This window comes from Cervus elaphus, chromosome 5, assembly GCF_910594005.1.
Source record: "Cervus elaphus chromosome 5, mCerEla1.1, whole genome shotgun sequence".
Classification (NCBI taxonomy): Eukaryota; Metazoa; Chordata; class Mammalia; order Artiodactyla; family Cervidae; genus Cervus; species Cervus elaphus.
This window is the reverse complement of record NC_057819.1, coordinates 62,698,624-62,719,152: the sequence shown is the minus strand read 5'-3', so window position 1 is coordinate 62,719,152 and position 20,529 is coordinate 62,698,624. Positions and strand designations below refer to the sequence as shown.

Below are 20,529 nucleotides of genomic sequence, written 5' to 3'. Positions count from 1 at the left end.
ACTCTGAGATATAGACCATGGGTCAGATTTATAAGAGAAAAGTGAAAATTCAGACTCTTACCTACAAAATGTGTAATGCCTAAGTATTAACTTCTCCACACCAATGCACCTGCTTTTGTGTGGTCTTTGGAGTACTTGGAAAATTACTTTTTCTGTTTTGTCTGTAGTTAATAGTTCTGATACATAAGACAGAAGCTCTGTTGTCCTTGCTCCATTTTGGTTGGTTGAATGTATATGTTCATCATTACACTGACATTCAGAATATTTCACTGTTGTAAAAATCATCTGTGCTTTGCCTGTTCATCCTTCTCTCAGCACCCCCCCCTGCCCCCGCAACCCACAACCACTAATCTTCTTATTGTCTCCCTTGTTCTGCCTTTTCTAGAATGCCATATAGTTAGTATCATTTACTGTGTATTTTTTTCAATCTGAGGCTTTTAAATCAAAAGGCTTTTCATAGCTTGATAGCTCATTTTTTGTAGGCCTGAATAATATTTCATTGGTTGGATGTCTACAGTTTACTTATGCATTGATCAAGGACATCTTGGTTGCTTGCAAATTTTTGCAGTTACATGTAAAGCTGGTATAAACATGCATATGTCAGTTTTCCCTGGAAATATGTTTTCACTTCCTTTGGATAAGTACCAAAGAGTGCAGTTGCTGGATCGTATGGTAAAAGTATGTTTAGTTTTGTGGGAGACTGCTAAACTGTCTTCCAGAGTGGCTATACTTTCAATTTCTTCTGAGGGTGATAATTTGTGTTGCTTCTCACCCTCACCAGCATTTGGTGGTGTTTGGCAATTCTAATAGGTGTTTTATTTTTGTTTTCATGTGCATTTCCTTGATGACCTATGATGTGGAGCATCTTTTTATATTCTTATTTGCCATCCGTGTATCTTCCTTGATGAAGTATCTGTTATGTCCTTTGGCTTGTTTATTGTTGGTATATAGGAAAGCAATTGACTTTGGATATCAATTTTGTATATTGCAACGTTGCTATAATCACTTACTATTTCCATGATTTATTTTGTCAGTCAGTCCTAGATGTTCTTTGTAGGTGATCATGTCATCTGCAAACACAGATAGTGTTATGTGTTCCTTCGCAGTCTGTATACTATATTTACTTTTCTTGCTTTACTGCTTTAGGAAGAAAATTTGGTATGATGTAAAGGAATGGTGAGAGGGGACAGTCGTGCCTTTTGCTTGATCTAAGTAGTAAAGTTTTGAATTTTTTTCCCATTGAGTGTGATGTTTGATGTAGGTCTTTTGTAGATAGTCTTTATCAAGTTGAGAAAGTTAACCCTCTATCCTTAGTTTATTTAGAGTTTTTAACATGAATGGCTGTTGGATTTGTCAGATTTTTTTTTTATCTAATGATATAACTGATAACTTTTCTTATGTGTTTATATGATGATTACCTTAACTGATTTTCAAATGTGACTATCCTTGTATACCCAGGATAAATCTCAGTTGGTCATTGTATATGCTTCTTACACTTTTCTGGATTTGATTTGCTGATATTTTGTTGAGGATTTTTTATCTCTATTATGTAAGATATTGGTCTAACATAAGATATTGGTAGTTGTAGCTTCTCTTCTGGTTTTGGTACAGGGTCATGATGGCCTACAGAGTGAGAGTGTTAGGAGTATTCCTTCTGCTTCTCTGCTATGATGGAGCCGGTAGAGAATTGGTATAATTTCTTCCCCAAATGTTTAGTAGATTTTACCAGTGAATTCCTCTGGGTTTGGTACTTTCTATTTTGGTGGTTATTCAATATCTGTAGTAGATATAAACCTATTCATATCTTTTATTTTTTCTTGAGTATGTTTTGGCAGATTGTGTCTTTCAAGGCATTGGCTCATTGCATGTAGGTTACAGAAACTGTGGGCGTAGAGTTCATAATATGCTGTTATAGAGGCGTGGCTTCTGTAGTTATAGTCCTCTTTTTATATCTGACTTTAGTAAATTATGTCCTTTCTCTTTTTTCTTAGCCTCCAAGGAAGCTTATTGATTTTATTGATCTTTTTGAAGAATCAACTTTTATTTTTATTGATTTTTTCCATTTTTTATTGATTTCTACTCCAGTGCTTATTGTTTTTCTTCTGCTTACTTTCAACTGAATTTTCTCACCCTGATGCCCTAGAGTAAAAGCTTAGGTTATTGATTTTAGATCTTTCTTCTTTTCTGTTAGAATATATGTATTCAGTGCTGTAAATTTTCCTGTAAGTGCTGCTTTTGCAGCATCCCACAGATTTTTATAAGTTGTGCTTTCATTTTCATTTAGTTGAAAATGTATTTAATTTTTTGAAATTTCTTCCTTAACCCACCTGTTATTTAGAAGTATGTTGTTAAATCTTCAAGTATTTTTGTGTTTTGCAGGTATCTATTATTGGTTTCTAGCTTAATTTCATGTGGTTTTGGAGCTGGTGTTCTATAATCTCCAGTCTTTATATTTGTTGTTTATGTGTTTTTAACAGTCCTGGATGTGGTCTACTTGGTGAATGTTCTGTGTGAACTTAAGAAAAATGTGTTTTTCTACTATTGTGCAAGGAAGTCATGTATGTGTGTGTGCTCAGTTGTGTCCAACTCTTTGCAACCCCATGAACTATATAGTCCACCAGGCCCCCCCATGAAATTTTCCAGGCAAGAATGTTGTAGTGGGTTGCCATTTCCTACTCCAAGTGATCTTCCTGTCACAGGGATCCCACGCCTCTCGCGTCCCCTGAACTGGCAGCCGGGTTCTTCACCACCGTGTCATCTGGGTAGCCGTGGAAGTGGTACATAGATATCAGTGATATCCAGTTGTTTGATGGTATTTTTGAGATTAACTATATCCTTACTGATTTCCTGCCTGATGGATCTATCTTTTTCTGAGAAAGGGATTTTGAAATCTCCCACTATGATAATGGATTCATTGTTCCTCCTTGCACTTCTGTAAGTTTTTGCCTTACATAGTTTTAGGCTCTATAGCTAGGTACATGCAGGTTAAGGACTGTTATATCATGTTGGAGAATTGACCTGTTTATCATGATATAATGTCCTTCTTTATCCCTAATAACTTTCCATACTTTGAAAACTGTCTGAAATTAATGTAGTTACTCTTATTTTTGATTAGTTATTAAGACGGTATATTTTTGTCCATTCATTTACTTGTTATCTATATATATATTTATATTTAAAGTGGGTTTCTTGAAGAGAACATAGAGTTGATAAGCAAATTTCTAAATGTTAGAAATGTATATTAAATTCTCTCATATCTTACTTGAAGACAGGTTTATAATTGTGTGACTATATGAAAAAATATACATATATAAGATATTTACTTTGGAAACATACTCATAGTAATTTGTTTTTAATTTATTCAGTGTTGTCTATAAACTTCTGGCATCAACAAGTGAAGGAATCAGAGTACAAGCTCTCAAGGCAATGGGCTATTTTTTAAAACACCTGGCACCAAAGTGAGTATGCATGAAATCTCAAATGAACTGTTGCATATTACATATCAATGTTATAAATCTTTGGGATAGTATTTACATTGTGGTTCCTCTAGTCTGTTTTTTATTTATTTTTATTCATGAAATTCTATATAAGTTTAGTCCTCTTTCTACATATTAAAAATTAAGTAGGAAACAGAAGTATATTTTTTCTGTTTATATTTTAATTTTTCTTCATTTTGTTCACTATGAGAATACATTTGTATAAGTTGAATTCTAAATAAATCTAGGTACAGACTTCTTTTCAGGTGGCTTGATCATCATTTGCTTTATCTGTAGTATGTAGCTAACAGAATTAACTGGGATATTTGTCACATACTGTATTCTATTATATGTATAACTAAAAACTGAAACCTCCATGCTTCTTTTCTTAACTGAATGCAGATGTTCATGTCCTACCTATTGTTCCTTATACCAGAATTGGTTTATTATAAAAATTAGCAGTTTTGGTGGTAGAAAAATATTGGTAAATTTGTAGTCTATGTGAATCCAGCTGACTGACTGTAAATAAGGTTACATTGGAACACAGCCACAGTCATTTATTTGCTTATTATCTATGGCTATTTATACAACAGCAGTGTTGAGATATTGCTGCAAAGAGCATGGTACACAAAACTGGAAAAATATACTATCCAGCCATTTGCAGAAAACATTTGACAAACACAGGGGTAGAATTAAGTTTGTAGTCCTTGAAAGTTTAATTTTAGTATGTTTATCATCACAGTGTTTATTTTAAAATTCTCTTTCAGGTCTTCTACCTTTTCTTCCACATTGATTTTCTACTTTACTTATTTGGCTTTAGATTATTATTCATGGTGCTGATAGTAAAAAATTGCTGTGAAGATTTTGCTTTAGATTTTAATTCATGGTTTAATTCAGTTCAGTTCAGTCTCTCAGTCGTGTCCAACTCTTGGCAACCCCATGGAGTGAAGCACGCCAGGCCTCTGAGTCCATTGCCAGCTCCTGGAGTTTACTCAAACTCATGTCCATCGAGTCAAGATGCCATCTAACCATCTCATCCTCTGTCATCCCCTTCTCCTGTTTTCAATCTTTCCCAGCATCAGGGTCTTTTCTAATGACTCAGTTCTTCTCATCAGGTGGCTGAAGTATTGGGAGTTTCAGCTCCAGCATCAGTCCTTCCAATGAACACTCAGGACTGATCTCCTTTAGGATGGACTGGTTGGATCTCCTTGCAGTCCAAGGGACTCTTAAGAGTCTTCCCCAACACCACAGTTCAACAGCATCAATTCTTCGGCGCTCAGCTTGGCTTTATAGTCCAACTCTCACATCCATACATGACTACTGGAAAAACCATAGCTTTGACTAGACAGATCTTTGTTGGCAAAGTAATGTTCAGTGTTCAAAAAACGAAGATCATGGTATCTGGTCCCATTACTTCATGGCAAATAGATGGGGATACAGTGGAAACAGTGAGAGACTTTATTTTCTTTGGCTCCAAAATCACTGCAGATGGTGACTGCAACCATGAAATTAAAAGATGCTTGCTCCTTGGAAGAAAAGCTATGACCAACCTAGACAGCATATTAAAAAGCTGACAAAGGTCTGACTAGTCAGAGCTGTGGTTTTTCCAGTAGTCATGTATGGATATGAGAGTTGGACCATAAAGGAAAATGAGCACTGAAGAATTGATGCTTTTGAACTGTGGTGTTGGAGAAGACTCTTGAGAGTCCAGTCCCTTGGACTGCAAGGAGATCCAACAAGTCCATCCTAAAGGAAATCAACCCTGAATATTCACTGGAAGGACGGATGCTGAAGCTGAAACTCCAATATTTTAGCCACCTGATGTGAAGAACTAACTCATTGGAAAAGACTCTGATGTTGGGGAAGATTGAAGTCAGGAGGAGAAGGGGCCCACAGAGGATGAGATAGTTGGATGGCATCATAGACTCAGTGGACATGAGTCTGAGCAAGCTCTGGGCGTTGGTGACAGACACGGAAGCCTGGCATGCTGAAGTCCATGGGGTCGCAAAGAGTCGGACATGACTGAGGGGCTGAACTGAACTATGAAGATTTTGGTGATGATTTTTGCTGTGCTGTGGCAGAACCAGTCCCATTTTTCTTAAGCTTTAATTGTTCCCATATCGTAGTTGTATTTCTGTACTTAAAGATTTTGTGGCCTTGTAAGTTCTAGGTTGACGGAAATTGGGGGCATTATTGAGTTGGAATTTGTTACTATTGTGAAAAACATTTTTGTGTCTCCTTCATCAACTAAATAGTAAAACTTTGCGTTTGGTTTTTTTTTTCCTGTGTAATTGCAGAAGAAAAGCTGAAGTCATGCTTGGACATGGGTTGTTTTCATTGCTAGCTGAAAGACTCATGCTTCAGACAAATTTAATCACAATGACCACGTATAATGTCCTATTTGAGGTAGGAATGCATGAGCATTTAATCTTAACTAATTTTTATCTAAAAATACCTATATAATTGAGTTGACTAATGTTTAGATGAAATAAAAGCATTTAGATTTGATGTGTGATTTTGAAACTAGTTATTTAAAGAAGCTGTACTATATCTTAATAAATATGTTATCCTGTGAGTTATTTAACAGTGCGGACATCTCTGTTTAAGTATTTTCTCCATTGTATTGACTGTTTGATGTCTCATTTTATAATTAATTTAAAATAGGTTATAATGTTGATTAGTGTTGTACTTAAAGTTCATTAATAGTGATAGTGATATAGTGATTAATATATATAGTGGATTAATCTAATCCAATCTGGTGCTTCATTTCTGTAGATTCTCATAGAACAGATTCACACTCAAGTGATACATAAACAGCATCCAGATCCTGATTCTTCAGTAAAGATACAGAATCCTCGTATGTATTTAATATACTTTGTTTTTGATATTCGTTTTTTGTTTTTCAAGCTTTATTGTTATATAATTGACATACAACGTTGTGTAATTTCAAGGTGTACCGTGTAATATGTTGATATATGTTGTGAAATGATTACCACAGTAATGTTAGTAAGCACACTCATGGCTTTACATAGTTTTAATTTTTTGTGTTATACGTAGCAACTTTCAAATGCATAATGCAGTATTGTTATCTGTTGTCTCCAGGTTAAAGATTACATCCACAGAACTTACTCACCTTATAACTGGAAACTTCTGGTTTTTGAGCACCTTCACCCATTTCTCCCATTCCCTTCCTTTTAACTTATTTTTTATAAGTACATTTTGTTACCAAAAGGAAAGGCACTGAAGAACCTAAAGTTTATATTGTTGAAAACACATTGTTTAGATAACATTTCATTATAGGAATTAATATAATAGTAGTTTTGTTTGTGTTTGGTGTTGACTGTAATTTCAAATTGACCTTAGGTCATGGGGAAATGTTTATATAGAGATTTTCAAGAATTATATGCGTAAGATCTATGTTCAGATTTTTGGTAAAGTTTTGATTGTACTATTTAGGTGATGTCAGGCTAAGTTACATGGACCATGAAGGTGGCTTTCATTTTAAATTCCTGTCAAGTTTAGAATAAGAAGTGTGGAATTGAAAAACATCTGTCTTCTTAATTGTTTAAGAACTTAGTCTTGGTTAATAATCTTTTCTTTTAATATTTAGAATTCTTAAGGACTTATAAAATGTGTACATTTCTCATCTTGCTTTTTAAGATTATTGATATTAAAACAACTGGTTTGTCGAATTTATAAATTTAATTACTTCTTGTGTGGTGAGTGGTGTTCATGTTTGTGATACTATTTCAGTACTAATTTTAAAAAACACATGTCGTGTGTGTGTTTAATTTTTCTTCGCTTTCAAGGAATTGTGATATCATTATTTTATAAAGTAAAAAAGGAAAAAATACCTCAATTATATTGTTGTTTAGTCGCTCAGTCATGTCCAACTCTTTGCAACCCCATGGACTGCACCATGCCACCTTCCCTATCCTTCACTATCTGCTGGAGTTTGCTCAAACTCATGTCTGTTGAGTCGGCGATGCCATCCAACAAACTCATCCTCTGTTGTCCCCTTCTTCTCCTGCTTTCAGTCTTCCCCAGCATCACGATCTTTTCTAATGAGTCGACCCTTCGCATCAGGTGGCCAAAGTGTTGGAGTTTCAGCTTCAGCATCAGTCCTGCCAGTGAATTTTCAGGCTTGATTTCTTTTAGGTTGTACTGATCTGATCTCCTTGCTGACCAGGGGACTCTCCAAGAGTCTTCTCCAGCGCCAAAGTTTGAAAGCATCAGTTCTTTAGCACTCAGCCTTCTTTATGGTCTAGCTCTCATATCTATACACGACTACTGGAAAAACCATAGCTTTGACTGTACGGACATTTGTTGGCAAAGTGCTGTCTTTGCTTTTTTAATGTGCTGCCTAGGTTGGTCATAGCTTTTCTTCCAAGGAGCAAGCGTCTTTTAATTTCATGGCTGCAGTCACCATCCACAGTGATTTTGGAGCCCAAGAAAATAAAGTCTGTCATTGTTTCTATTTTTTCCTTATCTATTTGTTTCGAAGTGATGGAATTGGATGCCATAGTCCTCATTTTTTTAACGCGTAGTTTTAAGCCAGCTTTTTCACTTGCCTCTTCCACCTTCACCAGGAGGTCCTCTTTGCCATGGTGGTGGTCTCATCTGTGTATCTGAGGTTATTGATATTTCTCTTGGCAGTCTTGATTCCAGCTTGTGCTTCATCCAGCCTTGATGATATATATAATATCAAATATATTTTATGTAGTTATGGGAAAGATGACTTATTGAAGTCAGAATTTTAAAATATATTGTCTGTGTAATATAGTAGCAGAAAATATAAGCTGTACACTGTGGTATTTAAAAAATGGGATGTCTAGCTTTTCAGTCTTAGGTAAGTGATTTTTGGGTACATTAATTTACCCAAATGGGTAATTAATAGTATCTCTACAATCTGGGTGATAATAATATCTAGTTATCATTTTGTGAGGATTATATGTATTAATATCTGTATTTTCTAAAAAAATATCTCACACTAGTATATCCTCGAAGTTAGTGGATATTATCGTCATGGTAATCATTGTTCGGGTAGAGAAAATTTGAATTTGTCATTAGAAGATTTCAGAAATTGCTCCTAAAATGTCATTAAGTTTATGATAAAATATCTTTTATTTGATATTTTGAACTTGCTGCTTTAGAAGCACCAAAAATCTTGGCCAAATGCAGGTTTAGAGTTTCTCAATTTTTATTTGGGTAAAACTTTGGTATATTATTATTTGATTTTTCTACTTTGATATTTATATATTTTAAGCATTTCTTTTTTTAAAATTTATAGTATAAATTTAGTCAGTATTTAAGAGTATTACAGGAACACTTATTTATTGGGGGTGTTTAATAGGTTTTAATTTACTTTTCATATTTTTGTATCTAATTTTACTTTTAAAATTATGGAAGAAAATCTTGATAGCTTCTAAAATGCACAATGATAAGGGAAAAAGTAGGTGCATATTATATATATATTGTTGAAGAAGCTGAGAATTCTTTTTTTCTGAGATTTTAATTTTATATATATGTTTTGAGTATTCAAAAAAATTTTAAATATGTATATTTTAAAATCAACTTTATTATCTGGCAGAGATTATGGAGAGGTGTCAGCAGTCATTGAATTCATTTAGAATTTAATTTGATTTACTACAAAGTTTTTAAATTTAAGTATTCTGTCTAATGATGCAAATAAAAAATTCCTTTCTTGTTTATATATGATTTCTAGTGAATGTTTTGACAGTCTTGTTTGCAGATAATTTGTTTTATAACACAGAAGAGGATATTTTAGGTGTACATTTATGTCAGGGAAGTAAAAGAAATTGAATATAGTGATGATCTTGCATCATGAAGTTTTTGTAATGTTGTGGTTTTTACTAATTTATGAATTGTCTTACAGAGATACTAAAAGTAATTGCAACCCTACTTCGAAATTCTGTCCAGTGCCCAGAGAGCATGGAAGTTCGCAGAGCATTTCTTTCTGACATGATTAAACTTTTTAATAACAGTAGAGAAAATAGAAGGTAAGCAGGATCAGTTACCTTTTATTTTCAGTGTTCAAGTCTAGCTTTGAATAAGCTTATATTTTCTAGGACAATTTGCTCTAAATACTGTGAAATGAACTTTCTATATGCCTTATATTAAAGTAGTACAAGTAATACACCATACAGTTATTTGAACTTTCAATACCTCATTGTTTTTATTTGTTTTGTATACATAATAAAGCTGGTTGTTTTGTTCATGTTGTTTTAAACTTTTACGTTTTTAGAATTCTTTGAAGTTGATTTACTTTTTAAGTAATTCAGCGTCCTCTTAATATTTTCAGGAGTTTGCTGCAGTGTTCTGTGTGGCAAGAGTGGATGCTTTCTCTCTGCTATTTTAATCCTAAGAATTCAGATGAGCAAAAGATAACAGAAATGGTCTATGCCATATTCCGAATCTTACTTTACCATGCAATCAAATATGAATGGGGTGGCTGGCGTGTGTGGGTAGACACTTTATCAATCACACATTCAAAGGTAAGTTTTTTAAAATGACAGTATATTTTAGCATTTTAAATGTCTGTAATTTTGATTCTCTAACAAAATTTTATATACTTAAAAAGAAGGGAAGAAGGCAGATTACACTTTGGAAGCGTAGTGAACAACTGAAACAAGGGCTAATTAAGAAGAAAGATAAAATATTTCTAAGTTCCTCAGAATCAGAACAGTTTTTTTTTTTTAAATGTCATTGTTATGTGTGCTTAAAGAAGTGAAACCTTGTAACACACATAGGAATTTGTATTTTCAAGTAGCCATTTTCAAGATACGTTTTTCTGAATTTTACAGTACTTTAAGCCTTTTTGAACACAAGGTGGCGTACAATATTCAAAGATAAGACGTGTTTTAGTAATATAAGGTGGTTAAGTAAACAAAAAGCTCTGGCTAATTTTGCTTTTGCTCATATTTTATAGTCTGTTAAAAAATTTGTTTCAAAATCTACTAGTCTTTTTTTAAAATAAAAACACCTTAATCCAGTGTTACTTATTTATATATAGCTTTTGTTTAAAAATATCAATGAAATGTCCTAGATATATAAAAAGTTAGAAGGAATAATGTACCTACCATGTTTATGAGAGTGGGTTCTCCATCCCAGTTGCTTTGTCTACCATTTTCAGCCCCTCTCTTCTCTCCCACTCACCTGAATTTGGTGCTTTCATTATTTCTGTGTCTTATGTGTATTTTTAATTACACACATGCGTACCACACTGGAGAATTTTATTTTTCGTATGTATACTTACTATAGATAACGGTGTTTGTATGAAATGCATTTTTCGGTAACTTTCTGTTTTTACTTATCACTCTTTGAGGTTCATGCATGTTGACCAAGGTGGTTGTGTCCTTTTTCTCAGTTATATGTATTCCACGGTATAACTTCATCTGTTTATCATTTTGATGAGAATTTTTGATGTATTTTGTATACATGAGAAAGTTCCTTTCTAGAATTGGAATCGATAATTTGTAAGGTGCAAATGTGAAACATTACAAGATACACAATGCCTTTTCCAAAGTAGTGTATCAGTTTATATTCTTGCCAGTGATGTATAAATACTCATGTCTTCATATCACCTCATTACTTGTTATGGCTGGAGTTTAAAAAATTCCAAATATGATGAATTTTAAATGCTGTGTTTCCCTAATTTTAATCTGCACTTTTTTTGTTTTGTGGGAGTTCTTCATATATTCTTGGTCTTAATCCTTTGCTACCTATATTATTTATGAGTGTCTTCTGTCAAGTTGTTGCTTTTCTTGTTATGTTTGGGTCCTCTGAGGAAATTTTACATTTCAAATAACATTCAGTTAAATATTCAAATGAAAATTCAGTTAAATTTATTAGCTTTTATTATGCTTTATATATCTTATTTAGGAACTGTACATATATCCAGAAGTAATATAATTAGCAAATATTAATATTAATTATAAGTTGACTAGAAGGATAAAGAACAGAAGTGATAAATTTAGTATATCTTTATTTTTAATAAATAATAATTTATTTGTATCTGGCTGCATCAGGTCTTAGATGCTGCATGCAGGATCTTCATTCCGTCGTGTCAGATCTTCCCGTGTGGGGCATGGACTCTCTAGTTGCAGTGTGTGGGCTTAGTTGCTCTGCGGCTTATGGGATCTTAGTTCCCTAATCAGGGATTGAACCTGCGCCCCTGCACTGCAAGGCAGATTCTTTACGACTGGACCCCCAGGGAAGTCCCTGGTATATCTTTAAATGTTTTATTTTACTGACTATCATAGTTATTGCTCTGGAATAGTTTGCCTATCTATTGGAATATGGGCTTCTCTCATAGCTCAGTCGGTAAAGAATCTGCCTGCAAAACAGGAGACCCGGGTTCAATTCCTGGGTTGGGAAGATCCCCTGGAGAAGGAAATGGCAACCGACTCCAGTATTCTTGCCTGGAGAATCCTATGGACAGAGGAGCCTGGTGGGCTACAGTCCATGGGGTCTCAAAGAGTTGGCCACGACTTGGCGTCCAAACCACATTGGAATATGTTGTCATTTCCTAAATATATGTTCTTGAGTGTTTGGATAACTTCAGCTATTTGAAGTAATTAGATGTTATTATTAATTCTGCTTCCTCCCTCTTCAGTGAGAGAAAGATGTGTTGCTATTGTAAGGATTTACAAAGGTATCTTAGATTATACCACGATCTTGAGAATAATCCAGTGCTAAATGAGGCAAAGATGTGATTTTAAAAAATGGCTTTCTTTTAGTCTCTGCATTTTTAAGCTAATCAGTTTAGTGAAAGGCAGTCTTCAAAGAATTGTGGCCTAAGGGCCAAATCTGGTCTGACCTGTTTCTGTCAATAAATTTTTATTGAAACACAGCCACTTGCATTTATTTATGTATTTTGTATGACTGCTTCCATGCTACAAGTATTGAGTATTTGTGACAGAGACTTTTTTGCCCCTATGCCTAAAATACTTACCATTTGGCACTTTGCAGAAACACCTTGCCACCTCTTCTCTGAATTATTTTAGTTTGTGCTGGTACCCAGCTATTCTGATGTCTGCTGTAGTGAGCCGTTGCAGTCTGGTCTGATTTTCTCCTAGTAGTATATTTCCCTTTACTACTTCATGAGAAAAATAGGGTTAAGTTTAGATCTCACATAATTCAAATTTATCTGGATTTCAAATATAGCTGGGAGAGTTCTCGTTTAGGAAAGTGCGCTGTGAATTAGATTTTAATAATTTTATGCCTATTCCCTGTTAATTCAGCACTTTCGTATACACTTTAGTTTGTCATGTCCTTAGGAAGAATGGCTAAAGGAATATAATCTTTAGAGCAGTAATTCTTGAAGTACTATCTGAAGACCTTGGGACTCCAGGAGACCACTTCAGGGAGTGGAGGGGTGCACCTTTTCCAGCTACATATCTAGTTAGAAGATAGATTTTTCTTCATGTACTGCAGTCTAAACAATATAATGCAACAGACTGAATACAAAAGCAGATATTAGAGTGTAGGTATCTTCTATTATGCCAGAATTGAAAGAGGTTTGCAAAAATAATAGCAAATGAAATTTGTGAAATAATAGCACTCTTCTCATTTTTATTATTGCTTTGAAAAATGCCATTTATATTAATAGATCCTGGGTTTATTGCTATTTTCAAAAGAAATTAATATTTGTAAAATTTCTTAGCTTTAATTTCTAATGTGGTAACTAGTAATAGGGGCTTCCTTCATGGCTCAGCTGGTAAAGAATCCGCCTGCAATGCGGGAGATTTGGGTTTGATCCCTGGGTTGGAAAGTTCCCCTGGAGAAGGGAAAGGCTACCCACTCCAGCTTTCTGGCCTGGAGAGTTCCATGGACTGTTTAGTCCATGGGGTCACAAAGAGTTGGACACAACTGAAGACATGCCCCATATAAATAAGTACTTTGGATCCTGAGACCAAATGCTTGAGAAGTGTAAAATCATTGACTGTTTAGGGCCAGTAGCCTAGTCTCTTAATTATTTTCTACCCACAAAACAAAAGGGGTGGAATAGAACATATCTCACCTTAGCTTTTGAGTGTTTATAGTTAAATATTTATATCCAGTCACCGGTCTATTTGTGTAAGTAATGAAGATAGCATGGACTTTGGAGATAGGCTGGTCCTGGGTTTGAATTCTGATTTATAATAATTTATAGTTTGTAAACTCAGGGAAGTTTCTAAACTTTTCTTAACCATCAGTGTTAATCTAGAAATGGTAAAAGTGGTAATTAATGTGTTTATCTGACTGTAGGAGTTAATGAGTGAAGTCACAGCAAATGAATTTAAATGACAGTTTTCCTTTGTTATAGCCCTGTCATTCCTCCTGCTAATCCTTTGTTCTGACTCTTAGTGCTAGCTTATTAGTAAGGCCCTAATACTTTATATTTGATATAAATACACATTTTTAAAAATTTTCTTTTCAAATGAGTTAGTTACATCCAAAATCATTTGTGAAGCATATATGCTAAGTGAAGGAAGAATTGTGACTACCTGACTTAAAAACATGCTTCATGGTTCAACCTTTCCAACCCCCACCCATCCTCATTTCCTTCTTGAAAAGTTAAAAAATATGTGTTCATAAATAATATAACCTCTTATATTGCCTATTTTTATATTTTATGAAAGTGACATTGTACTGTGTGAACTCTTCTGTTATTTTTCTCATCAAGCCTTTTCTTTCAAGAATCTTTTTTATTCTTTATAAATAAATAAATTAAAAAAAAGAATTAATCAAAGTCATTAGTGTGGGAGAGAGTTGATTGAAGCCAGGGATGGGCAATCCTTGGCCAAATCTTGCATGCTTCTGTAAATAAAGTTTGATTGGAACATACAGAAAAATCTTTTTATTCTTACGTATAGCTTTCTTTCGTTCATTTTCACTGCTGTGAATAGTCAGGTGCTCAAAGGCAAAGGCTTTAATAGAGGTGTCATTTTCAAACTTCATGTAACTGTTGTTCCCAGTAAGAAATTTATTGTGATGAGTTATGTGTGTGTACATATGTGTGCACACATGTCCTCCTCTCCCCCCACACACCTGAAATAGAGCTTGATTCTATGAGATAGTGTTCACTCTTACTAAATGTTGGTATGGAGTTATTTTTGATGATGGGAATTCCTTAGTTGTCCTGGAGTTACTGCTGGTCATGAAATCCCTGTTCAATCCCTGGTCAGAGAACTAAGATCCTGAAAGCTGTGTGGTGGAACCCCTCCCCCGCCCCGGCAAAAATGCTGATGATGCCTCAATAAAGTGATTCCATGATCCGCCAAATGAAATATCTTTAATTTGAAAAAAGCTCTGCTCTAGGACATATTAGTAGGAATAGAGTTGCTCTATCTTCTAACTTTTGATGCTGTCATAAGTAATGTTCTGTCCTCTAACTTTTGATGCTGTTAGATTTCTTATTTTTGCAGGGTTTTGTCTTTTGCCTGCTTTGAAATTTTTCTCTTTCTTAATGACTTGTAGTAATTTATACATGTCTGGGTTACTTCTCCTATGGATAGTTCTAATGGTCAGTGGCCTGAGGTGTTTGTTATTTTCCTCTAGGTTTATTGTTCTCAAAATAACTTGTTTAAAAATAATGTTATTCCCTTCCATCAGCACAGTCCTAATCTTCTTAGAAAAGCAAATGATTTCTACCTACTTTTTCACTATTTCCCTTGAAAAAAGCATTTCCTGCCTCATCTTACACTGTTCACTTGAGAAAAATATCTACTCTGACTGAACTGGTTCTACTCAGTTTAAAATATATCAAGCTTTCTTAGGTCTCCATTTCTGTTTGCTCGTGGCATGAACTTTGTGCTCCTTTGTACTTAACCAAATCCTTTATATGTTTAAGGATTTAAAGCTAGCTAAAAAAAAATAGATACCAAGGAAACATTTCATGCAAAGATGGGCACCATAAAGGACAGAAATGGTATGGACATAACAGAAGCAGAAGATATTAAGAAGAACTGACAAGAATACACAGAAGAACTGTACAAAAAAGATCTTCATGAGCCAGATAACCACGATGGTGTGATCAATAACCTAGAGCCAGACATACTGGAGTGCAAAGTCAAGTGAGCCTTAGCATCACTATGAATAAAGCTAGTGGAGGTAATGGAATTCCAGCTGAGCTCTTTCAAATCCTAAAAGATGATGTTGTAAAAGTGCTGCACTCAATATGGCAGCAAATTTGGAAAACTCCCCAGTGGCCACAGAACTGGTAAAGGTCAGTTTTCATTCCAAGCCCAAAGAAAGACAATGCCAAGGAATGCTCAAACTACCTCACAATGGCACTCATCTCACATGCTAGCAAAGGAATATTCAAAATTCTTCAAGCTAGACTTCAGCAGTACATGAATTGAGAACTTCCAGATATTCAAGCTGGGTTTAGAAAAGAGGAACCAGAGATCAAATTGCCAACATCTGTTTGATCATCAAAAATGCAAGAGAGTTCCAGAAAAACATCTGCTTCATTGACTACACTAAAGCCTTTGACTATGTGGATCACAACAAACTGTGGAAAATTCTTTAAGAGATGGGAATACCAGACCACCTTACCTGCCTACTGAGAAACCAGTATGCAGGGCAAGAATCAACAGTTAGAACCAGAGTTGGAACAACAGAATCGTTCCAAATTGGGAAAGAAGTATATCACAACTGTGTATTGTCACCCTGCTTGTTTAATTTAATATGCAGAGTACATAGTGCAAAATACCGGGCTGGATGAAGCACAAGCTGGAATCAGGATTGCAGGGCAAAGTATCAATAACCTCAGGTATGCAGATGACACCACCCTAATGACAGAATGCGAAGAGGAACTAAAGGCCTCTTGATGAAAGTGAAAGAGGAGAGTGAAAAAACTGGCTTAAAATTCAACATTCAATAAACGAAGATCATGGCATCTGGTCCCATCATTTCAATGAAAATTGATGGGGTAACAATGGAAACAGTGACAGACTTTATTTTCTTGGGTTCCAAAATCACTGCAGATGGTGACTGCCACCATGAAATTAAAAAGACGCTTGCTCCTTGGGAGAAAAGATATGACGAATCTAGACAGCATATTTAAAAGCAGAGACATTACTTTGTCAACAAAGTTCCATCTGGTCAAGGCTATGGTTTTTCCTGTAGTCATGTATGGATGTGAGAGTTGGACCATCAAGAAAGCTGAGCATGAAAGAATTGATGCTTTTGAAATGTGGTGTTGGGGAAGACTCTTGAGAGTCCCTTGGACTGCAAGGAGATCCAACCAGTCCATCCTAAAGGAGATCAGTCCTGTATATTCATTGCTATGATTGATGCTGAAGCTCCAATAGTTTGGCCATCTGATGGGAAGGGCTGGCTTATTAATAAGGACCCTGATGCTGGGAAAGATTGAAGGCAGGAGAAGGGGATGACAGAGGATGAGATGGTTGGATGGCATCACTGACTCGATGAACATGAGTTTGAGTAAGCTCCTGGAAATTGGTGATGGACAGGGAGGCCTGGGGTACTCCCATCCATGGGGTTGCAAAGAGTCGGTCATGACTGAGCAACTGAACTGAATTGAACTGAAATCACTATTATAACAATTTTTTATATTCCTCAGCCATGCTGCTGTGTGTGAATTCACAGCACTTAATTTTCTCTTTGTATCTGAGTCTCTCTTTCCCTTCGTCCTCCCATTGCTTCCCCTCCCTCTCGTTTTTCTTCTCTTCTCCTCTCCGCTCTCCTCCCTGCCCCTACTTCTTCCTTCCCTCCTTTCTCACTCCCTCTCGCCCCCGCTTCCTCTCTTTCCCCGGTCTCCATCTCCTCACCCTGCACACCCTGCGTTGGCGTGGACAGCAGGCTCCTGGTGCGGTCTGTGTTGCCCTCCATCACGGCTCAGCTTGCTGGTGTCCTCCTTGCTTGTGTCTTTTTTCCTTTTTGCCACCGTCTCCTTTTTTCCTACCCCTCTCCTTCTCTGTTCTTCTCCAGCGCTCCTCCGCACGTTCTGTCCCCCGCGCCGCCTGCCTCCCCCAGCCTCCTCCGCGTTGTCTCTGTCACGTTTGTTTTGTCTCTAGGTCAGCCTCCATGGGCCCTCTCACTCATTTCCAGTCGCTGCGTCTGGGTCTTACTCCAGTCGGCACCTTCTTTTCTTCTCCTTTCTTTCTTTGATCTTCCCACTCCTCCCCATTGTCTTCCCCGCACCTTCAGGTTTACTGTGAAAGACAGAAAGATGAATCCAGAGCAGGTCTTACCCTGACAGAAGTTACTCCCCACTGTGGAGGTCATCCATGCGCTGAAAACCAAGGCCGGAAGGGGTCAGTGTCACAGAGAAGGCATTCAGAGTGACACGAGAGGGCCTTTGAGGGTCTGGAGTTCAGATGTCACTGGGCTACAGCCTTGTGCTGTGCTTAGCCCCTCAGTCATGTCCAGCCCGTGTACTCTAGGCTGCCGCCTCCTTCGTCCATTTAATTCTACAGGCAGGGATCCCGGAGTGGGCTGCCATTTCCTGCTCCGGGGATCTTCCCGACCAGGGATCGAACCTCGATCTTCTGCATTGCAGGCAGATTCTTTACCATCTGAGCCAGCAGGGAATCTTGACTACAGCCTTGAAGGGTAATAAATAGGGTTTGGGTGTGTAGAGATTGGGGTGATGAGAACCACTTGTGGAGGAATTGGCATAAGCAGAGATACAGAGGTGATTTCCCTGAGGGAAAAGCATGGGAATTGTTTGCTCTGCTTGCGAGTGTGTAACGTGCATGAGGAAGATCAGTAATGAGTCACATAGGAAATGTAGACTGGCATTTAATCATGTATGATCCTGGAATAGCCCTCATGTTATATTGCTGGTTAAAAGTGACTGTTAATTGAAAGCCCTCATCAGCAGGGATGAAAGGTTTTATATTCTTCCTATCTTCCGTAACTGAGCATAGTGCTGAGAGCTTGGCAGCTGTGTGTTGGATATTTGTTTAGGAAGGAGGAGGAACTGCACCATCACTGTTTGTGTTAGCTGCTCAATCGAGTCCCACTCTTTGTGACCCCATGGACCATAGCCTGCCAGGCTCCTCTGTCCATGGGATTCTCCAGGCAAGAATACTGGAGTGGGTTGCCTTTCCTTCTCTAGGGAATCATCCCGACCCAGGGATCGAACCTAAGTCTCCTGCATTGCAGGCAGATTCTGTACCAACTGAGCCACCAAAGGAAGCTGAGCCATTGATTATATCATCATGTGGCATCATGCCACCCTGTACGTACCTCAGCACCTCAGAGTTTTCTTATCAATGATCCAGGAAATAGCCACAGCCACTGACTTTAAAGAAGTACCTACGAACACACAGTATGTTTTAGGGGTTGTCTCGTTAGAGTAACTTGGGAGGTGCATCTTACTATACTTTCCGGGACCCCACCTCAGAATCTTAATCTGAATTTTGTAGGATGTTTCTAGAAATCCATATTTTAAAATAAGGCCTTCTTATGTACTTTAAATTTCTAGGGCCCCTCAAACTTTACAAGGAATTAGTTTTACTTATTTTAATATTCTCTCCTTCTCTCTTTTAAAGTAAGATGCTAATATAACATACTCTTTAGAAAGTATCATGAAGACAGATGAATTCTATGTAAATTAAATATAGACCCCAATTAAACCCCTTAGTACATTCTTTTTATCATAAAGAATATTTTTTATTTTTTTATATTTTATTTTTTATTTCTGGGAGCATATATTAAGGCATAGAAAATGTTAGAAGAAATATAAGCTACTTTTCTTATGTATTATCTGAAATCAGTGTTTTTTAGACTCAAATTTATACACAAACCCGAAGCCGACTTTGTTTTCTGTGTGTATTACATATGTATACTTAATTAGTTCCTAGTTTTCTTTACTCCAGTGATTTACGGCTTTAAATAGATCTTAAAACCTTTGCAAAGAAAATAGTGATCTCATAGAAAGGTCTTTTTTGCCTGCTTTGAGTCAAGAACCAGTTTTGGCCTTAAGTTTCTGAATTACAGTTATAAAATGGAATAAATCCTGATTATTTCAGAGTAGTTTTATCTGAGTGAAACTGCATCTGTCCCTTTTTGCTGTGGAAGTGTACTTCAGAAGATAAGTGCTAAAGCTTTACTTTTTGAGGGGGAAAAGAAAAATTTAATGTTACAGGTTGCTTCTTGTGGTTTTCACCTTTAATGTTTCATAAATTTCTTTCAGTTTTATTTCTTTGCATGAATTTTTTTTATTTATGAAAAAGCTTTTCTCTGTAGTAAGTTTGATATAAAGTGATTTATTTGAATGTAGCTATGTTAATTGTTTGGAATTGTAAATCTTGATATCTATTTTTAAGTAAAATGGAAAGCTTATACTCTAAAGCTCTTCAAATCAATATTTAATAAAGTTTAGGACAGAGCTGAAGTGATTCAGTAAGTAGGTGAACAATTTGTAGCATGCTGATAAACATTCTGCTGAAAGTATTGGAATCAAAAATTTTTCTTTGAAGATATTAGTTGTAAAGGTTTATAAATATTTTTGTGCATATAATACTGAAGTGATGCATATTTTTTCCTTTTTACAGTCATTTAAAATCTCTGCTATCACAAATTTATAACTTGGTTCTTCATAAAGAACTGGTGTGTAAAAAACTAATGTTGCAGACTTGTATAGCTTTTGCAGTTACATCAGGATACATGTAGCTGCTATAAAAAGCCAAAGAAACTCAATTGCAATTTTATTGTCCAGTTTGATAGATAACCTGCCACCTCTGTAGCAGGGAAGCTGTTTGTCACTGTGTCCGTCCCCTCCAGCAGCTGAACTACGTCTTATAAGCAGTCATAGGCTCTCCTGGTGTCTTTGGAGTATGTTGGTTACCTTGGTCTCAGGTTTCAAGTGTGTACCTGTAACTTTGTAATTGTATTATTTCCTTGTGTTTTCTAGGTTTTTATTATTTATCTTCCTTTTTTTTATGCTTCAAATTGAACATTATCTTGACTAATTAAATATTGTTTGCACTTGGTATGCCAACATGCTTCTATTCTTTAGTTGAAATCTAGGTTAAGGCCTAATATATTCTGAATTATGATGAAATGGCTTAAACCT

At 36.0% G+C, this 20,529-nt stretch overlaps 1 protein-coding gene across 4 annotated transcripts in view; it reads left to right on the top strand.

Moving 5' to 3' along the window:
- The window catches only part of LRBA (LPS responsive beige-like anchor protein), a 723,276-nt gene that overhangs the window by 125,695 nt on the left and 577,052 nt on the right, over positions 1–20,529 (top strand). For all 4 annotated transcript variants that reach the window (XM_043902582.1, XM_043902581.1, XM_043902579.1 and 1 more), the window contains exons 18-22: positions 3,366–3,458; positions 5,774–5,882; positions 6,252–6,333; positions 9,373–9,496; positions 9,799–9,991. In XM_043902582.1, the coding sequence (XP_043758517.1) occupies positions 3,366–3,458; positions 5,774–5,882; positions 6,252–6,333; positions 9,373–9,496; positions 9,799–9,991 (601 nt within the window). The remainder of the gene's footprint in view (positions 1–3,365; positions 3,459–5,773; positions 5,883–6,251; positions 6,334–9,372; positions 9,497–9,798; positions 9,992–20,529) is intronic.